Source organism: Eretmochelys imbricata, chromosome 2 (assembly GCF_965152235.1).
Source record: "Eretmochelys imbricata isolate rEreImb1 chromosome 2, rEreImb1.hap1, whole genome shotgun sequence".
Classification (NCBI taxonomy): domain Eukaryota; kingdom Metazoa; phylum Chordata; order Testudines; family Cheloniidae; genus Eretmochelys; species Eretmochelys imbricata.
The window spans coordinates 105,122,931-105,144,456 of NC_135573.1; the positions used below are offsets into that span (position 1 = coordinate 105,122,931).

General features: G+C 41.0%; 1 protein-coding gene across 2 annotated transcripts in view; it reads right to left on the bottom strand.

Annotated features, from left to right (window-relative positions):
* CARMIL1 (capping protein regulator and myosin 1 linker 1) overlaps positions 1 to 21,526 on the bottom strand; it is a 257,979-nt gene that overhangs the window by 142,433 nt on the left and 94,020 nt on the right. For both annotated transcript variants that reach the window (XR_013345180.1, XM_077810553.1), the window contains exons 3-4: positions 6,100 to 6,150; positions 1,573 to 1,632 (exon numbers count right to left, since the gene is read on the bottom strand). Coding sequence is in view for 1 of the 2 variants with exons in the window: in XM_077810553.1 (XP_077666679.1) it covers positions 1,573 to 1,632; positions 6,100 to 6,150 (111 nt within the window). In the remaining variant the exon portion in view is untranslated. The remainder of the gene's footprint in view (positions 1 to 1,572; positions 1,633 to 6,099; positions 6,151 to 21,526) is intronic.

Genomic DNA, 21,526 nt, shown 5'->3' on the forward strand with positions numbered 1-21,526 from the left:
CTCTATTCACAGGGAGATTCATAGCCTCTGGGTAGGACTACACTACCCACCAGATCAGCGGGTAGAGATCGATATATCGGGAGTTGATTTATCGCGTCTAGTCTAGATGCGATAAATCAATCCCCTAGCGCTCTCCCGTCGACTCCGGAACTCCAGCGCTGCGAGAGGCGCAAGCGGCGTCGATGGGGGAGTGATGGCAGTCGACTCACCGCCATGAAGATGCCGCGGTAAGTCGATCTAGGTATGTCGACTTCAGCTACGCTATTCTTGTAGCTGAACTTGCGTACCTTACATCGACTCATCCCCCTAGTGTAGACCAAGGCTCTGCTGCTGCTCCACAAGAAGCTGTCATTGAGTCAGCCAGTCTTCATCTACAGATCTAAATGCTTAAACATAATTAATGTAAGGATTGCTTAAACATATCAAAAGATTTAGGTAGAATGATATGCTGGATGAAAGCTAAAATTTCCTCCCCCTCTTTCTGCCATTGAAGAGAAGCACTTTACTTGTGAACCTTGCATAAATGCCCCCCCCCCCACATACACACACAAAAACAGTTATCTGTTCTCTCATCATCTGCTCCTATTATAAATAGGATGACACCTTTTAAAAAATACTGCTATTACATTTTAGCATCTTTCAAAAAAACTCCAGCCCCCCCAAAATAAAAACACCACAACATACAGTTTTATAAGTGCCTCCTGATATCTACTTAAAGAAAAACATCTGCAGTTTTCCAAGAAAATGAGTACATAGAGAACGCCAAAAGCTAGATTGAAAACATCAAGTGCTAAATGTACAGTTCTGCTGTGTTTGAATAAAAAAGCAGTAGCACCCCTTTCTAACAACCTCTTCAAAAACCAACACAGAGAGGTACGATATTGTAACCTACATAGACTTTGATACAATTAGATTTGAGAACTCTGGCCAAGATGCTCAACTTCCCTGTTGAAATTAAACTAATTCTGTGTATGCAGGTAGTTGTAGCTGTGTTGGTCCCAGGAAATTAGAGAGACACTGTGGGGGAGGTAATATCTTTTATTGGACCAACTTCTGTTGGTGAGCAAGATGAGCTTTTGAGCCACACAGTTCTTCTTCAGGTCTTGTGTGTAATTTAAGCACCACTATTTGCCAGTGTTTCTCATAAAAATCCATAGAGTTGCAGGGTATGGGATGTATAACCTGAGAACATCATTGTTCTTCATTATTGCTGAGAAAAATATCACATTTATATTACAAATGAAAACTTAATCCAATTAGTTCTGTTCCAGCTGAGTTATGAAAGGGATGCATTTCTTATCTTCATCCCACCCACACACTTCATTCCTAAACTTGACTTTTTAAATTACTATTATTATTGCTCGGCTTTACAAGCAGTGCGAACATAAGAATTCAAATGTGCCCTGTGCTTACTAGACGAGAACCTCTACATTCAATAACATTACCTGCTTGATCAGAAAGAAGGTTTAAAACTAAGTAGAAAGTAAACTATTTCATTCTAATTAGCATACTTCTGGCACTGTAGATCAGAACTTCACAATACTAAATCCTTTTGGTCTTCAAAGCACTCACCTGACCTGGTTTACTGGAGGTTACTCCTTGGATTTCTAAGTAGCTGAAAGTTAGTTCTAGCTGTAATGTAAAACAAGTGCAGAATATAAATACCTTGTTTTCATTTTTAAACATTAACCAAAACATATTAAAACGCCACATTATTCACAAGTTAAGCAAGAGGAATGCATCTGGACTGATTAAACAAGAAGGTTAACAGTAATTGTGTCTCAGCTGTAATAACTTTATTGTGTACAAGTAAATATTTAGTATATTTAACTACATTTTATATTAAGAGTATATTTATAAATAACTTTTTATGGGTTAAAAATGACTAGTAGAAGTTTCAAGGCTGTTACTGAGTAGTATGCGTTATAAGTGGTTCTAAGCACATCAGTACAAAATGTTATAGATGTTTATAAACAACTTCTTGACCTATTGTACTCTAACTGGTTAACCATTTATTAATCATTAATTAATCCTTTAGAAGCTATTTATAAAAGCACTCTTCATAAATGTGACAATTTATTTTATGGAAATAATACCTACACAGGCCTATAATACTATGTAAGACACTTTTTATCTAGAGTAATCTTCCTCACAGACTACTAGTTTTCATCAGTGAGTAGATGGGCAGCACAGTTTAAAGCCATTCTGCTCTCGCTGAGGATTTTAGAGTTAAAGGCTAAAATCCAACGAAAGTTTCTAATTATAACTCATCACTTCTGTCCTCCAAAGAAATGAACAATAACCAAAAAAAGTTTCAGAGTAGCAGCCATGTTAGTCTGTATTCTCAAAAAGAAAAGGAGTACTTGTGGCACCTTAGAGACTAACAAATTTATTTGAGCATAAGCTTTCGGCTAGCTCACGAAATCTTATGCTCAAATAAATTTGTTAGTCTCTAAGGTGCCACAAGTACTCCTTTTCTTTTTGCAAAAAAAGTTTGTATTTAGTTTAGTGAAACTGATTTTTTCTTTTCTTTCTTTCTTTTTTTTTTTCTTTTCTTTTCGGTTAAAAATGTTTTTTCACGAAAGGGTGAACTTTCTTTCCAATCATTTAGCTGAAGAGAGGGACAAAAGAATATGCACCAAACTAGGAAACAAAATGTACAGCAGCATCACAACATGAAGCAGCCTGGAAAACTACACTTACTGTTCATGAAAGGTGCCCCTCAGCCAAGAATGGAAAGGTCCTTTTTATTTAGCCACAGAACAGATGCAGCCCAGGCAGTGGCAGTGCAAGCATTTCCTCATTGCTCACACCAAAGTATCTCATTTTGGCATGGAGAGACCACCTTGTAAGGAATTCATTCATTTTCATACCCATTCAGTTACTTCTTATCTGAAATTGCCAGTTAATATCAGTTTTTGTGATGTGGCCACCTATCTTCTGTAACTTCCTGTACATTCACATAGGTCAGCCAGTCATCAGATGGCAGCTTTTGATCACTAGTGACATACACTATATTCAAAGCAGTGAAAGTCTCCATATCCCATTGCTAGTCCAATACCAAGTCACCCAGGTCCCTAGAACCTCGGAACATTTTAAGAGTCTATTTAACACATTTCATAGTCAGGAGCATAGTGTACATCTATTGACCCAACAGACCATTGGGCATCTTTTAGAAGCTACTTTCCATCATCTAAATTGTTCTCACTTTGCACATTATTTATCCAGCAGTCTCTGATGGCCCCAGTACAACAAGTATGTGTTGCATGTGTGACAACTCTGTATACTCACACTAACCTGAAACACCTCTTCAAAACAAAACAAAAATCTATACAGAAGCAACAGACTCAAAAAGCTGGTCCTGCAAAGAACCCTTTTGGAATTTCAGTGTGCAATAGCTAGGTGTGGCAACACCTCTATAATTAAGATTGTATTCTTTTCTTTTTTTTCCACTTCAAGAAGGGATTCAATGTTGTGTGTGCGCACGCGCACATACGTGTAATACAATAAATCTTTCCAAAATGTATAACAAATAATTTGAGTCAAATTTTCTCAGGATTGTCAAGTATCCATGTTAATTTATTAATTAAAAATAGGTAAGAGTTATTCTGTTAGCTAGCAGTATCCTATAAAGGATAAACACTATTCTGAGTGTTTCACCTTTTTAGGATACTTCTAGCTAACAGCCATCTGGGTTTGTTCACTTTCAAACTTTCCACGTAGCTAAAACTCACTGCAAACTAGTACCAAATATACATTTTTAATCTTGACCCCTCAAACATATCATACACCAGATACTTAATCTGTGCATTTATGTCTACATTCAATATTTGATAATGTTGCTAAGTTTGTAATACAGAGTGTGTATGTGGTGTGTTTCCTTCTCTATTAGAGGGGAAAGACAGTTCCTTGTGAATGTGTGGAGTCTGTCACTCTGTGTGGAAGCGCACTGTGCAGAGATTAAAGTATTGTGAAGAGGAGTCCATAACTTGACATTTTTTTTGTGTGTTAGGCAAATGTCACATTTAACCAATCTTAATCTCTTTAATTATATTCATGTGCATGGAATAAAATTTCAGTGTCAATTTTGTGAGCTGTTCAAGATGAGTTAATGCTTGGAATTCCATACAAAAGTAATACAGTAACCTCAAAACTGAAGTTCTCAGGACATATTAGATTTCACTCAAGTTCCTTGAAGGAACCAAGGTGGTGAGTGTTTGTAACCTTTCAATTCCTCCTTCAGAAGGTCTGCATAAGGGAGAGATGTCTTCATATAGCAAAAATAAAGTCTTTTGCATCATTTGGGGAGTGGAGGGAAGAAAACACTTGATCAGCCATAAATAAAAGAAAAAAAATATAGCAATAAACTTAACAAAACTGAAAATACAAATCAATCACATCATCCTCCAGTCCACAATGCACTTTTCAGGACAACTAGATTACTCTACCACTTGCTCATTGTTATTGTATTAAATAATCACAGGTTATAATAGTATCCCAGGAAAATGTTGTATGTTCTCATCTCTATCAATGCTCCTTCGCTAGATGACATCAAGAGGAGTCATTGAGCTCCATCAGTAACATTAAGATCCTGTGCAGCTTTTAAAACTTTCTAGGTTTTAGGAAGTCAACTATCATGCACGCCTATGCTAATAAAGAAAGATGCTTTCTTCAAGCATACTGGCTGTTGAAACAGAAGGGATCCAAATTCCAAAAGAAATTGTGTTTGTGAAGAGCGGCTTTCTTTTGAAAATTATTCATCCATTTCAGTTATCACTGATGCCACCACTTTCATTAGCCTAGAATACAGATTTTAGGCTTTGATTTAAAAGAAGAAAATACAGCACAATAAACCTCACAGATATTATGAAAAAGCCACTAAAAAGACATTTTTAAAAGTGTTTCCAGTGCTCAATTAATACTGTGGCTATTTCCATTGATTTTTTCTGCCATTTCCAAACTCACAACATTAAATGACACCATTTCCATTTGGCATATGAAAATGTGCAGCCTTCATTTCTTTCCATAAACATTGGGGACACCAAAAGGAGAGTCTTAGCCTTCAGTAAATGTTTTCAACCTGGATATGAGAGAGGGGAACACTTTACAGCACCAATGATTATCATTTGTTAATCTTTCTGTGCATACGTGCACAACTAAGCAGAACATGAACATGTGCCAAAAGCATGTTAATGGACTCTGGGTGGGAGGAGAGATCACCACCTGATTCAAAATCATCCTGCTCCACACAGAAATGTATTGTTCCTCTGCCATGACAATCATTCCAAATTGTCATGGGACTGAAATAAGTATTTCATGGCCTTTATAAGGTAGGTTGGCAAAATGCTTCTCATAGCAAACTATGGCCCCCATGGAAAATAACAGAGATTATTCCACCGAGAACAGTAGGATTCAGAACACTCCACATCATTTCTAATTTGGAGCTTGAAATATAATCCCTTTTGAAATCAGAGATACTACAATTTAGAATATGTCTATACTGCAATCAGAGGTATGATTGCAGTGTGGATAGGCATGCCTACCCGTTAGTTTAAATCTAGCAAGTGTAGCGAAAATACTGTGAAGATGCAGTGATACAGGGTTCAGTGTGGGCTGTACAAGCAAGTGCTTGTGTGGATAGCCCATGCTGCCACATTTTCACTTATATTTTTTAGCCACACCAGCTAGATTAAACCTCGAGCAGGTATGTCTCCCCTAATTGCAATCTCACCCACCAACTGCAATGTAGGCAATACCCATAGAGTAATGCTATCAATTTGTTTGGGCACTAACTCACCTAGATCCCATTAGGAGTCTTATGGATTGTGCCGTTCAAACACCTCAAGTTATTTGTAATGCAGTTCTTCACTCATGCACATTTTTAAAAGTCTAGGTTCTCCTATAACGTTTCATCTATGTGCTGACAAAACCATTTAAGAAGGCCATTATTGAAAAGGCATTATAACAACTTTACACAAACATTACTACTCCAATCCTCTGATCTTGTTTCAGATGCACAAGCACTATCACCAGTAAGTTTACATCAGTGCAACGTATGAATATGATTGCAACACAAGTACTGAAATAAAACAAACTTACCTTGGTGGGAATGCGGGAGGTCAACAAGAAGGCCCGACATGATGTAAGCACCTAAAAAATGGAGAGCAGAAGCCGTGTTTCATATCTACAGGGACAGCACTCAGAAATATTAGTGTCTTTGGTAAGAATCTTTCTTTACGAAGACTTTTACTTCTTTTCATAACTAAGTAATCCAAGGCACCACATGAACAAATGACTTGCACAGTCACACTGAGTCAGTGGTTGACTGTTTAAAAGACAGGCTTATAGTTTCCAACAGATAAAAATGAGCAGAACCGAACAAGATAACTTCACAGACAATAAGGACACTAATTTTGGTCTTCTTTGGTGACCAGGGGCCTGATCTTGCAAACACTTACTACCCAGATGTAGTACTTATCTAAGGTAAATAATCCCACTGAAGCTTATGATAAAGATTGTTTGCAGGGTCAGGCCATATAGACCTGATCCAGCTCTCACTGCAGTCAGTAAGAGTCTTTCAGTTGACTTAGCTGGGAGCTGGACTGGTCTCTAATCTAGTAGACAAGAGCAAGGAGAATTCTGTGATCTGGTTTTCTATAAATCGGCTACTATAGGAATCTTAATACCACCTACACAGAATATATTTAACTAAATTGCACAGTAACATCTGAATAATTGCATTCTTATGAAATTATTAAAAGAAATGAATTTGAAAAGTGAAAACACCAGGAATGCAAAAATGCCAGTATTCAAGTGGAACACAAATATGTCCAATGTACATAAAATATTAGCATTCTGAGAGATTATGGACAAACATTTCCCTTCCAATAAACCCAGTGGATCTCTAAAGTAACAATGCATGTGTCTCCCACTGATGTCAATGGGAAAGAATGTGCGGGTAGGTAAAGCAAAAAATTGGAGATTCAACAGGCAGATCAGAGAGAACACTACCTCAATATGTAGGTAAGTCAAAAGTAGCAGATTTCTGTACTCATTCTCATTTCACAGATGGGGAAACTGATCCACCTAGGGTCCAATGACCTGACCAAAGCCCCACCTCCAGTTAGTGGCAGAGCTAATTATAGAATCCACATTTCTTAGATCCAGTCTTGTACTTTAACCATTAGACTGGCATCTAATTTCAGATAAGTAGCTTTAATAAAAACACAAAAAACCCATGTTCTATGCATATTAGGCTAGCATCAGCATGAAAGATGAACCAACTATCCAGAGCCAAACACCCCCGACTTTGAGAGTTTGAAATCCAGATCTGAACTCTGATCTCTTTCTAGCGCAGCTAGGGATGTAAATAGTGGGTAAAAAAAAGTAACTGTTTAACCTATTGAAATTCAATCGGTTAAATGTTTAATGGGAAACTAGGGGTGCAAGGGAGCTGCAGCCCCCCCATGTTTTACGTGGGGCTCTATTGCCCTTCCCCCCCCCACATACCTTGCCCAGGATCCCGGCTGCCAGCCCCGCACATCCAGGGGTGGCAGCAGAGCCCTGGATGCAGGAGTAGCAGAGCCCCAGGCGTGGGGCCGACAGATGGAAACCCCTGGGTGCGTGCAGGGCAGCAGCCAGGCCCCCCCCACCCCCAGCGCATTGGGGGGCAGCGATGTTTAATCGTTAACTGGAACCAATAAGCATCAAGCGAAAAGCTCTATTGGCAATTCTGGTACTGAAGAGAACAGGTGGCATTAGGAGACGTTTGACTACCTTCAACAGCTAGATGCAGCAGGGGTTGCTGTAGGACAGGGATGGGCAAACTTTTTGGCACGAGGGCCACATCTGGGTATGGAAATTGTATGGTGGGCCATGAATGCTCATTAAATTGGGGGTTGGGTACAGGAAGGGGTGAGGGCTCCGGCTGGGAGTGCAGGCTCTGGGGTAGGGCCAGAAATGAGTTCAGGATGCGGGAGGGGGCTCCGGACTGAGGCAGGGGGTTAGGGTATGGGGGGGGGGAGGGCTCCGGCTGGGGGCGCAGGCTCTGGGCTGGGACCAAGCGGTTCAGAGGGTGGGAGGGCGATCAGGGCTGGGGCAGAGGGTTGGGGCACAGGAGGGGCTCAACAGTGCAGGCTCCGGGCGGCGCTTACCTCAAGCAGCAGCATGTCCTCCCTCCTGCTCCTACATGGAGGCACAGCCAGGCAGCTCTGCACACTGCCCTGTCCGCAGCTCCTGGGCAATGGAAGCTACGGGGACAGCACTTGTGGCAAGTGTAGTGTGCAGAGCTCCCTGGCTGCCCCGTGCATAGGAGGGACATGGTGGGAGGACATGCCACTGCTTCCAGGAGCTGTGTGGAGTGGGGAAAGCTCTTGACCGCAATCCCCGCCTGGAGTGCCAGAGCGGGGCAAGCCCTGGACCCCGCTCCTTGGCGAGAGCTTGAAGGCCAGATTAAAATATCTGGAGAGCCAGATGCAGCCCCCGGGCCATAGTTTGCCCACCCCGCTGTAGTAGCACCCAGTTGGGGATGAAAGGCCAGCTTCACCAATGCTCACCAGCAACAAGCTCAACTAGAAAAATGTCTCACGAGTGGAGCAGGCACGGGAGGGGGCTCTTGGCCATGGCAAGAGCTTCCTTGCTCCTTTTTTCTGCCCCTGGCTATCTAGTCTTAGGGTCAGAGTTAGGAAAGTATCTGGAGCGGGGCAGCTCTTGGAGAGCTGCTTCCTTTACTTATATTCTAGCTGCTGGCCTACAAATCATGTAGGTCCTGTCAACACATTTATAAGCACACTGGAACACTTTAGTTACATTAAAATTGTGCCCCACAACCTTGTTTTAACAGGTTTGCCTGCATAGATGGACCCAAGCTGTGTTATAACTAGATAGCATGTTTCTTTAATGTGGTTATAACATATCATAACTCTACCTATGCAAGCAAACCCAAACCATGCTATAACAAGGTTGGAGCACAACTGAGTTGTAAGTGGATGCCCCAATTCAGCTATAACTGTAGTGCAGGACAGAATGCTGGCCCACAGAATGTACTCAGTCTTTAAATGTACCAAGGTCTCAGACTGAAGTACCTGTAAAAGTCACACTGCCAGAGTGTCTGCTTGACTTAAGGAGCTCCTATTAAACGCATCACTTCAAAAGGGTACTTACTCTCAGACTGCTCAAAAGCCTTTCTACTTGAAGGGTAACATAGAACAGAGAGAGATTTCCATTCGGCCAAAGTTCAGAATTCCACATTTCTTACTGGTGAAACGGTTACAAATGTAATTACAAACTAATAAAAGAATTTGATTGCTTTTAAATTACTGTTGTACAAAAAGTTCAATTCTGTTACTTTAAAACGAATGCTCAAGTTTAACTATAGCAGAGCTGCTGCCGCACCGTAATAACCAACTTGACGAGAACAGTGTTGACATTTATCACAATTTTGGCCTTTTGAATCCATGAGTATGCAACCTGACCTTTCATATAGCTGACCTGAGTTTAGGGCTTTGACATTTTTTTTAAACATTTCAAAATTTTATGCGACATCTAAATTCCTTTTAAGTAACATTGTTAACGCTTAAAAATATACTAACATCTTCCCTAAGACAACTTAAAAGAGTTCAAAAATGTACGAAGACAATCTTGGAAACACCAATTTTTACCCTTCTCTTATTCCTTGAAGGTAAGGCCACAGGGAAGAAAAAATTAGATGAGGTATGGGCTAATCGTTGTTCTGTGGAGAAGGTTCTGTAAAGTTGGTACTGATTTTAAAAAGGACAATATAAAAAGCGTATTTTGTTGTTTGTTTTTCAAAATCACAGTCAAAGGGTGGCTGGTCCTTTAAGGGGAGATGGGCCCAGACTCACCAGTGACTGCTCAGCTAGCTCCCTGCTGAGACTAATAAAGTGATTAGAGAAGCCTGCAAGTGACTCAGTTGGAAGAGGGAGGCTGGCTCCAGTGTCAGGCCCTGGAGCGAGACGGGAAGAGACACAAAAGGGGAAAGAACTCCGGACCCATGTGAAGACCCTTGGTTAGGGGAAAAGACCAGATTCATGTGTACAACTTAGGTTGAACAGTTTTACTGTGTTTGAAGGATAAACTAGGTCCTGAAGGAAAGGCTTTAGGCATGGTATTAGTCTTTCCTGAGCTAGGGAGACAAGCCATCTGCCCTACTCGCATGTACAAAATATGTTTGTACAGTGCCTAGCACAATGGGGCCGCAGCCTCTAGGAATAGGTCTATACTCCAATGTAAGCCCCAGATCTGTAGAACTCAAGTTAGCAGACCCTGGGTTTGTTAACCTAGGGCTTGAGTGTCTAAACTCATTTGTAACCCCAGGTTAGGAATTGTTGAACCCCAGGGTGCTGACCGGGGGCTCCAGCATTTACATTATATTATGCTGGCTTGAGTCCAGCCACCCATATTCCAGACTTCCTAGCACTCTCCCAAAATGTGACGGCTCTAGCCCTTTGTTTGTGATGCAGTGTGGCAGAACTGGACTGTCTACCAAACTTGCCTGTTCAAAGAACAAAGAAAGTCCATCCATGGGATTCTGGGATACTTTTGGCAGACTCCCAGAGCACAAGTCCAGTGTGGCTGCATCTACGCTGCAAAGCAACAGGGCTTGAACTCTGTGTCCCAGCTTGACTCAAGCTCAGACCCTCTACTATGGGGGGTTCTGGGACCCTGGGGCCAAGCCCCAGGTGAGCTCGATTTGTGTAGACAGAAGAGGGATTAGGCTTGAGCCTCAGTTTGAGCCTTGGGCTTATACTGAAATTTAGACATATCCTCTATGCTACCATAATACAAATAAGGGTAATCCATATATATTTCAATTGTGTAATTGAACATTTCTTTAATGTGTATGAAATATTGGTTTTTTGCATGAATTGATGGAATGTAGACGTTAAGGTTACCGAAAGATTTTTATTTTTCTAATCTAAAAGATGTTGAATTATGAAGACACCTGAAAATAATGTGCACTGTTTTAAATTTAGCATCCTGCTAAAATGCCTGCCTTTCAGAATACTGTAAATCTGTTAAAAATGCCAGTAAAGCTCAGTTTGTGCCTCACATTAATATCAGATAACAAAATGTTCACATATTCCACTAAATTAGCCAAAACATGTATATTTCACTCATTCATAACCGACTCAATTTGTTCTGTCACAAATTCTACTAATTCATTAATAAAGTAAAATATATTTAATCATCTTTTCAAGAGAGAAGCACACACTAGCGAGGGATATAGAGTACTGTGGACGTAATGACTAGTAGGATAAAACAGGTAAGAGGACTGTGTGAGGGTATGTGTAATTTACATGATAGAGAGAAGGAAGTAGATCATGAGACAGGATGTTATGCAAAGCACATAACTAGACTGTTGCTCTGGAGGTATCCAGCTCACTATATTTATAATCTAACATCTTACTCTGCCTTTTCCAAAGCCGTATTTGTAGACAAGAAAGGATTACAATTTAAATAGTAAACACCACCGTCCCCACACACAAATGATTTCTAAAATGTATTTATCCTTAATTCCATAGCCTTCCCTAACTAATGAATGTCCAGATGCACGCATAGTCCAAAATTATTGCGTATCTAGAAAAGCTCTGCAACTGCAGTTGCACAATAAGCAGACATTTTAAGATCTATTATAATGTATATTATACATCTGAGATTAAGTCTGGCCCCAAAGCACTAAAATTGGTTTGATGGGTATATTCATGATAGGATCCTGAGAGAGACCATTTTAACCGATGATTTGCTAAAAACAGTTATTTTATTTGATTGACTGATTTACATTTATAACAAAAATAGAGTATACAAACAATGAAACAGATTTCTTGGCTATCTGAAAGAAGATTTAGGGCGTTTTCTGGTTTTAGCACTGCCCCGAAGCCCCACAACCCTGCAGGGGCTGAAGCCCTGCCACCCAGGGCCCCGAGCCCTGCCATGCAGGGCTGAAGCCAAAGCCTGAGCAACTGAGCTTCACAGGACCCTCAGTGGTGTGGGGTCCTGGCAGTTACCCTTGCTTGCTACCCCCTAACACCGGCCCTGGCTTTTACATGCAGGAAAACAGGTGTTGTGGCACAGGTGGGCCGTGGAGGTTTTATAGCATGGAGGGGTGCTCAGAAATGAAAAAGTCTGAGAGCCCCTGGTGTAGACCAGGACTAAGGGGAACCATTATTTTTCTTAACCTAGGTCCAGTGGTTCCCAGTTTACGTAACATTTAATCGCATTCTTCAGCTTCTTTAATCAATTTAGTCTGAATAAGTGTACAGGGAGTCCTTGGACTTATGACACCATTGGTTCCTTACAATTGCATCGTCAATCGGAACGTCGTAACTCAGAGCTGCAATCTACTCCATTGCGGGACTGAGTGTCATAAACTCGAAACCGATAGCGGTAAGTCGAATCAGGGTGTCAATGGAGAAGCGTCGTAAGTGCTGTTCGTTGCAACTCGAATATCGTAAAGCAGAGGACTGCCTATACTGTAGCTCATTTCAGGGTACGTCTACACCAGTGGGACTCAAACTCTCTTACTGGTGACCCCTTTCACAACGCAAGCCTCTAAGTGCGACCCCCCCCCAATAAGTTAAACACACTTTTTAATATATTTAAACACTATTATAAATGCTGGAGGCAAAGAGGGGGTTTGGGGTGGAGGTTGACAGCTCACGACCCCCCATGTAATGACCTCGCGATCCCCTGAGGGGTCCCGACTCCCAGTTTGAGAACCCCGGTCTACACTATGAAGACTATACTTGCATTGCTAGTTTGCTGTAGCTATGCTGGCATAACGCCATAGAAGAGCGCAACCTGCAGTGACAGAAGGGGCTTTTCCATCAGTGTAGGAACACCACCCCTATCCCCCCCAGCCACAGTAGCTACATCGATGGAGGAATCCTCCCATCAGCATAGCTGTATCCACCCTGGAGGGTCTGGTTTGTATAGCTATCACATTTAGGGCGTGTGTTTAAGTGTAGACCAGGCCTTATACAAGGCCACCTAATTAGTATAGAAATAAAACTGCTTACAAAAAGCAGTTATTTCTGTACAGATTCATGATTTTGCCTCAGCAACTAACAACAACATTGACGACAGACTCCTCTCCCCCCCCCCACCCCACACCCGTGCAACTAGTACATCAACAAAATATTAATATACAGATGCATCTTGTGTTACGTTTTCTTTCTAGGCTTATTACCCATTTTTGCAATCTCGTCAGATATTGAAATTTGCATTTATGGAGCCCTGCTAATGTTATTGTACCAAATTAACATAACACACTGCATCTATCAGTCTTGGGCAGATCATTAGTGTAGCACAGTTTTACACTAATTTTGCATTTTTATCTAATAATCCATATCAACTTAGGCCATCAAATTTATTGTATACTTAAATGGTTTGTAATTCACAAGCAAATTAAATACATAATTCTTTTAACAATCCTTTCCCTCTGGAGAAAACCTGAGAGTGAAACTTTACAAAACAATAACTGTGTATTACTTAAGAACAAAAACAAAACAAGTAAAAAACCTATGAAGATTAAAATAGGAACAGAAAAAGGTTATACTATATGTTGATTCCAGCTGATATGCACCCTTTGAACCTTCTCTATTTTGAAATATGGATGCAATAAATAAACTATATAATAAATATATAGTGGTCAAATTTTGTAGTTTACCATCTCAGATTCTCTACCTCTTACCCTTTCATATGAACTCTACCCTCTCACCCTGCTCCTGCCATTACTTCAGCATTAACTAGTTTCAATCACTTGCACTACATTTTACTTGAAGGAAGAAAGGGGGCGTATTTGTGATGTGCTTCCTTATTTAGACTCTTCGTAGGAAAACGCCATGCAAATTTGCTTCATGCCCTCCAATATTTGTACTTTTTTAAAAAGCACAGCTACTCTATTGTTTCACCTTGAACTCATCCTCAGTAGTTTCCCTGCAAAATCTAAACCAAACAGTAATGTAAATAGTCTTTGTTCTGCTAATAAGTACTGTACTTTAGATGTAATGATTCATATCTAGACTTACTAAGCCACCTACTCTCCCTCTGAGAATTCACCCAGGATTTTTGATCATTGTACAAATGATTGCATTCCTAATTTTGTAAATACCTAAATACCAAAGTGACTGGGGCTAGATTAGGTTTAGAGAGTGTAAGTGATTGCAACTCCACTGACTTCAAATGAGTTGCTCCCAGTTGAGCCAAGGCTGAATTTGGCTTGCATCATTTAGTACACTGTAGTGTTAAAGCATCACAAGTGATGAAACTTTCACAGCTTCCTCTGGGAGAATATTCAACAGAACACCACTTCTTCCCATCAGAAAGTTTCCCCTCATTTACCCTTTACTTTTGGAGTAGGGGGATGTTTATAGTCATCTACTCCTCCTCTGATTGGGTTAAATAATTCCTTTCCCTCCTTAGCATTTGCACTCTTCAAATATTAGAATGATGTTTCCTCCTCCCCTCCCATGCTACTTACTTGGCACTTAGCCAAGCTACAGATAAAGGCCTTCTCTAGACTGAGAGTTTGCCAGATTACTGTCATTTCTGGTCAATTACCAACATAGCTACACCAGTGCAAGCCCCTGGCATGAGTAGGCAAAACAACTTTTTGCATAAATACAAATAACTCCTGTGCGAAACTGTGGTAAGCGCCGCAGACCTGGTCTGTCCACATCAGAGACTGCAAAGGTGTGGTTACACTGATGGCTGCAGTCAGTGCAAAAGCCCATTACAGACAAAGCCTAACTCCTCTTTTTGCCCATTGGAAATTCCATGTTGCATTCTCCTTTGCCCCAATAATTTCCATAGCTCTTTTCTGAAATCCCTTAAACTCGAGCATAATATTCCTGGCATGGATTGTTGGAGAATTGTATAGAGAGAGACTAACGTATCTTTGCACTTTTGCATGCCACCTCTGGATGCCATTCAAACTTGCATCATCCTTTATTATTGCCATATCTCATTACGATTTGACATCTAATTTACTGTCTGCTCTCACTGCTTGATCACTTTCTGTATTGCTGCATTTTCTTAATGGGAGGGAGAAGTGAGAGGGGAAATGGATTTTTGCATATTTTCTGTGCAGAAGTGAGGTCAAATATCAGTATCTGTGGTAGATCACATTTAAACAAAGAAAAGACAAACATCGTAAGAACTCTTTTAATAGATATGACAAACACCACCACAAGGTGGCACCCTGGTGTACCTTAAGGGCCTGATTACACATGCACAGCACAGAAGCTGGTCTGATGTACTGCTGAATTGGGCCACCCCTGAGAATGCTCATTCACAATTTAAAGGTGACCTGCAAAGCATTTTTAAAAACAAAAATTCAGTCTGAAGGGTGAACATTTGACAAAGTTATCAGCAATTGAAAAATGGCCCTCTAGAATGGAAATGCTTATTAAACTACTGCACAGTCGTTCCTTCATGCTCCAGCTGTAAGAACACCTTGCATTTTATAGACATTAATGAACGAATCCTCACAATATCCCTGTGAGGCAGCTAGAAAGAACGGTCACCGTTTTAGAACTCGGTATGTGTTTATTTCTGTTTGTGAGCAGCCTAAAAACATATTCAACCACAAAACTAAAAACGTCTGCCAAAGAATGGGAGGGGATTCTCATCGTCTTCTCTCTCTCTATATATATATATACACACATTGTATGTGTGTGTGTGATTATACATACATACATACACACACACACACACACTTTACAAATTCTTGTCATTTGTACTACTGCCCCAGTTCCAGAAATAAATGGCGCTACAAGGGTTTCCCATGTATTAGCCTTTTTTATATTCCATTCCCTGAAGCTTAATTACGTAACAAGGCTGTAGGTGTGGAACTGACTTGCAATTCTAAAAACCCCAGCCTCTTGCACCTTACAGTTTTTTATGCTTCAACTTTATTTTTCATGATCATATGCATATATGCTCTTCTACAGAAAAAAGTAACATCACCCCCAGCTTCATTTGTTATGATGGTAACATTTTCTTATGCAGAGGTGGCACACTCTCCCACTTTTGATTTAAGCCACTGCAGGTATTAATGTTGGAACGACATTCAGTCATGGTCACAACGTCCTTCTTAGTACACTGAGCCTCTCTCCAGGTTTATGGGCAACTGACAGCCTCTCCAGCTGATCAGACTAGAAGCAGCCTGCTGTGCTATAGAATGTTGCTGTTTCTACACGGAGATAGCTGGAAATAGATTTTGCTTTTTGCAGTGTTTCCCCCTCCCCCCCATTCTACTTTCATCCATTTTAAGAAATGTCAGATTTAATACTTTGTACCTGACACTTTCTCTCCTTAATGAGAAAGGGTTTATACACACACACACACACACAAGTATGGTATAGTACACACACAACTGTTTTGCAAAGTTGTTGAAAACAGAAAACAAAACATAACAAAACCCTTCACCCTGCAGAGGAGTTAATGGAAATTGTATTTGTTCCATAATGAAAAGAGAGTTTCAGAAAGTAACTCTTTTACACCCATTCCTGTTTGCTTTTTCTAATCAATAATTAAATGTCTAGGAGTTTAGTGTTTTTGAAAGATAACAGATTATTAATCCTAAAGAATTAAATACTTCATTTAATTTCCTCCATAGCATAGGCCACTTGAAATGCAAAGAAGAGTTTATCGGTGACGAACTATGGAAATCCCCAGACCTTCAGGACTCTCTCCTAAAGCAGCCATCATCATCTATAGCCAATGTTACAGGTGTAAGTCAAGGTCTTCTAGATCCCTTGATTCTTTCTCCCCAGCCCAGAGAAAACCATTCAGGTCCCACTACACCCAACCTTCTCCCTTCCTCACATGGGGAACAACAGGAAGGAGCCTTCCCAGCCTTCTAACATTATAACCACTTAACTAACTTGTGTAGTGCCATTTATTTCTGGAACTGGGGCAGTAGTACAAAAGACAAGAATTTGTAAAATGTGTGTCTGTATTTGTATATAATGTAAACACATATATAGAGAGAAAATGATGAGAATGCCAAAGAGTGGGAGGGATAAACGTTTTTAGTTTTGTGGTTGAATATGTCTGGATAGTTTTCCTTTCATGCATTGTATTGCCATTGATTACTGGTCCCCCTCCACCCTGTGGGTACATCCCCTCAGTTGCCCAGCTGCACTCTCCTGGCCAACTGTTGTTTCCTCCCTCCTGCTTTTGCTCTTCTGCTGACTCCTTTCTCATTTCCACACATGTAACAAAACAACACTGAAACTAACATGGCCCGTGTCAATCACCTGCCTCAACCTTTTTTGGGTAAGGTTATACTCCTTCCCCCTCCAATCTCATCTTTTTTTTTGTCTGTTTAGATTGTGAGCTCTTCCAGGGAGGAATTTTGTCATCTATTTGAAGTGTCTAGCACTAGAGCTGGTTGAAATTTTTATTCAAAACTTCTTTTAAATAGCTTTTTTTTAAGTCAAAACTAACATTTCCAAGGCTGCTTCAAATACATTTTTCAGACTTTTCTTCAAAAACAAAAAAATATTTTTCTCAGGTTTTTTCAATGTGTAGTTTTTTTTTAAAAAAAGTTACTGAAATGTTCTGCAGGGGGGAAAACCCCCAACCATTCCCTGACAACTCTACTTAAATACCATTATTATTACAGTAGTAATAAATAATAATGTTGTCTCCCGCACTGCCCGCCAGCGTAACTCAACCTTAACATAGATGGACCAGTCTCTATGTCCATTCAGTCAGCTGCATCTATACCAAACTCTATTTAAATATCTCCCATCATTGATGTCACCGGTTCCACCCTACTACGGGTAAGTAATTGAGGGAGAGCCAGTGCAGGTCGTTTGCTGTTTTAGCAACCGTGTCATCTGCTTAAAGTGTGTGTCTGGTAAAAACATGGCAGCTGCTGATCAAGTACTTGCATTAGTATTCCCTATTGTTGCTAGCACTGTACTGAGCTAGTGCTACAGCAACGGTGAAAGATTTTTAGAGAAAGTTTGATGCAAATAAGGCTTCCTTGGCCTCTGTGCTTCTTCTCAGCCTATATGTAATGTGCCTCAGATGGCATGTGACCAGGATTCATCGCTGAATTTGGTCCACTGGTTGGATCATTAGCTTCCCCAGCCCGGGCCGCGTACTGACAGGGAGTGTGACGTGAATGCTAATCCATGCTCACCGCCTCCTTGCTGAGACTGCCTGAGAGAGTCCCAGCTAGTGCCCATTGTGATGGATCTTTTCCCACTATGAACTGGAATAGGACTACCAATTTATTTCTCCTAGCTAGTGAACAGCTATCATATGGTAACTACTACAGCTAGACAACAAATTTCTATCACAATATTTCTTCAACAGAGAACAGATTTTTTATATAAAGGAATTTTCCATGAAAAAAATTCTGCTTTCATCAAAGGAGTTAAGGTTTTCAGACAAACTAAACTTCTTTCATTTTTTAAATTTATTTTGGCAAAAACCTGAAAAATATCAAAGAAAATATTTTAGAAAAAAAAGGGGAAAATGTTCATTTTCATGAAAAAAATTACAGGCTAAAAATATAATTTCCCCACAAGCTCTAATGGCAATTTTCATTCACTATTGACCTGGGTTGAATGTGAACTGGCAACATGTGTTTAATGATTTTTAAACTTGTCACCAGCTCTCCATTCCCTTCCTGAACAGCCAGAGTTAGGTTGATTTTTGTAATCAGAAATGTAAATGAATATTTACAATATGAAGAACTCTCTATCTGTTTGTGAGCTATTAAACTGAGGTAAGATTGGATTTTTTAATTCTTTCAGTATTACCACTACACTGAGAAAAAAGTCTCCCCTCATTTGAACGGGTACACTGCTCTCCTCTATGAGAAGGGGAGGAGCACACAGCAGAATGCACCTGCATAAGTAGGACAAAAATGGGACCACCCCCATCCAGGACTTTTAAGATGTTACTTCCCCACTCTCCTCAGTCCAAGTTATTTATCCTCTCTCTCCTTGGTAGAGGAAGGGAGCAGTAAATTTTCCTAGTGGCTCTCCTGGGTTCATAACCTGAGCCTTTGTTGAATTCCCTCCCCGCTCCAATACAGTTTCACATCTCATCTGGAAAACTATGCTTTTAGCACAGTCCCTCCTGATGCTGTGTTGTGGCACTGGATCAACTCTGACTGTAAGAGGTGAGTAGCAGCTACTGAGTCAAACACAACCATCTTATGCAGCCCTTATGCTATCCATTGGAGGTCTCCCACTCAAGTACTGACACAACCCATGTTTGCTTAGGTTATGAGCTTTAATGGGAGCACAGGGTGGGTATGACTGGATGACACCCCTTTGGATACGTTCTTCAAATTATAGGAATAAGATGGCTGGAACATCATATATTCCCCCTCTGCAGAACACAAACTTTTTTTTGAGGGCTCAAACATCACCTCTTCCACGCTTCCTCAGCTCTTGTCCCCTAAAGCCCCTACTCTACTTGCGCTATATTGATGACATCATCATCATCTGGACCCATGGAAAAGAAGCCCTTGAGGAATTCCACCATGATTTCAACAACTTCCATCCCACCATCAACTTCAGCCTCGTCCAGTCCACACAAGAGATCCACTTCCTGGACACTACAGTGCTAATAAACAATGGTCACATAAACACCACACTATACCGGAAACCTACTGACCGCTATTCCTACCTGCATGCCTCCAGCTTTCACCCTGACCACACCACACGATCCATTGTCTACAGCCAAGCTCTGCGATACAACCGCATTTGCTCCAACCCCTCAGACAGAGACAAACACCTACAAGATCTCTGTCAAGCTTTCTTACAACTACAATACCCACCTGCGGAAGTGAAGAAACAGATTGATAGAGACAGAAGAGTTCCCAGAAGTCACCTACTACAGGACAGGCCTAACAAAGAAAATAACAGAACGTCACTAGCCGTCACCTTCAGCCCCCAACTAAAACCTCTCCAACTCATTATTAAGGATCTACAACCTATCCTAAAGGATGACCCAACACTCTCACAAATCTTGGGAGACAGGCCAGTCCTTGCCTACAGACAGCCCCCCAACCTGAAGCAAATACTCACCAACAACCACATACCACACAACAGAACCACTAACCCAGGAACTTATCCTTGCAACAAAGCCCGTTGCCAACTGTGTCCACATATCTATTCAGGGGACACCATCACAGGGCCTAATAACATCAGCCACACTATCAGAGGCTCGTTCACCTGCACATCCACCAATGTGAGATATGCTATCATGTGCCAGCAATGCCCCTCTGCCATTTACATTGGTCAAACTGGACAGTCTCTACGTAAAAGAATAAATGGACACAAATCAGATGTCAAGAATTATAACATTCATAAACCAGTCGGAGAACACTTCAATCTCTCTGGTCACGCAATCACAGACATGAAGGTCGCTATCTTAAAACAAAAAAACTTCAAATCCAGACTCCAGCGAGAAACTGCTGAATTGGAAATTGAAATTTGCAAATTGGATACTATTAATTTAGGCTTAAATAGAGACTGGGAGTGGCTAAGTCACTATGCAAGGTAGCCTATTTCCCCTTGTTTTTTTCCTACCCCCCCCCCCAAGACGTTTTGGTTAAACTTGGATTTAAACTTGGAGAGCGGTCAGTTTGGATGAGCTATTGCCACCAGGAGAGTGAGTTTGTGTGTGTGTGTGTGTGTGTGTCCCCGGAAAAAAAAAAGGGGGAGGGTGAGAAAGCCTGGATTTGTGCTGGACATGGCCCACCTTGATTACCATGCACATTGTAGGGAGAGTGGTCACTTTGGATGAGCTATTACCAGCAGGATAGTGAGTTTGTGTGTGTGGTTTTTGGAGGGGGGTGAGAGAACCTGGATTTGTGCAGGAAATGGCCCACCTTGATTATCATGCACATTGTGAAGAGAGTTGTCACTTTGGATGGGCTATTACCAGCAGGAGAGTGAGTTTGTGTGTGGGGGGGTGGAGGGTGAGAAAACCTGGATTTGTGCTGGAAATGGCCCAACTTGATGATCACTTTAGATAAGCTATTACCAGCAGGACAGTGGGGTGGGAGGAGGTATTGTTTCATGATCTCTGTGTGTATATAATGTCTGCTGCAGTTTCCACGGTATGCATCCGATGAAGTGAGCTGTAGCTCACGAAAGCTCATGCTCAAATAAATTGGTTAGTCTCTAAGCTGCCACAAGTACTCCTTTTCTTTTTGCGAATACAGACTAACACGGCTGTTACTCTGAAACAACTCTTCTACAGAGTGGAAGAAAAAGAACAAACTACTCTCTGGTAATTATGTACCCTGAAATTTCTTACTTGATTAAGAGAGAATTGAAGGTGGCTTAGGTAGCCCTCCAATGGCTCAACCAGTGCTGACCGCCCCCCTCTCCCCCCTGCAGTTTAGTAATAAGTAGCAGCACCTCCCAAGGAAAACATACAATAGGTTTTTTGTCAGGCATTTTATTCCTATATACCATGGAGGTCAAAACAATGAGGCCTCAACAATGGACCTATTCCCCCATGTAGG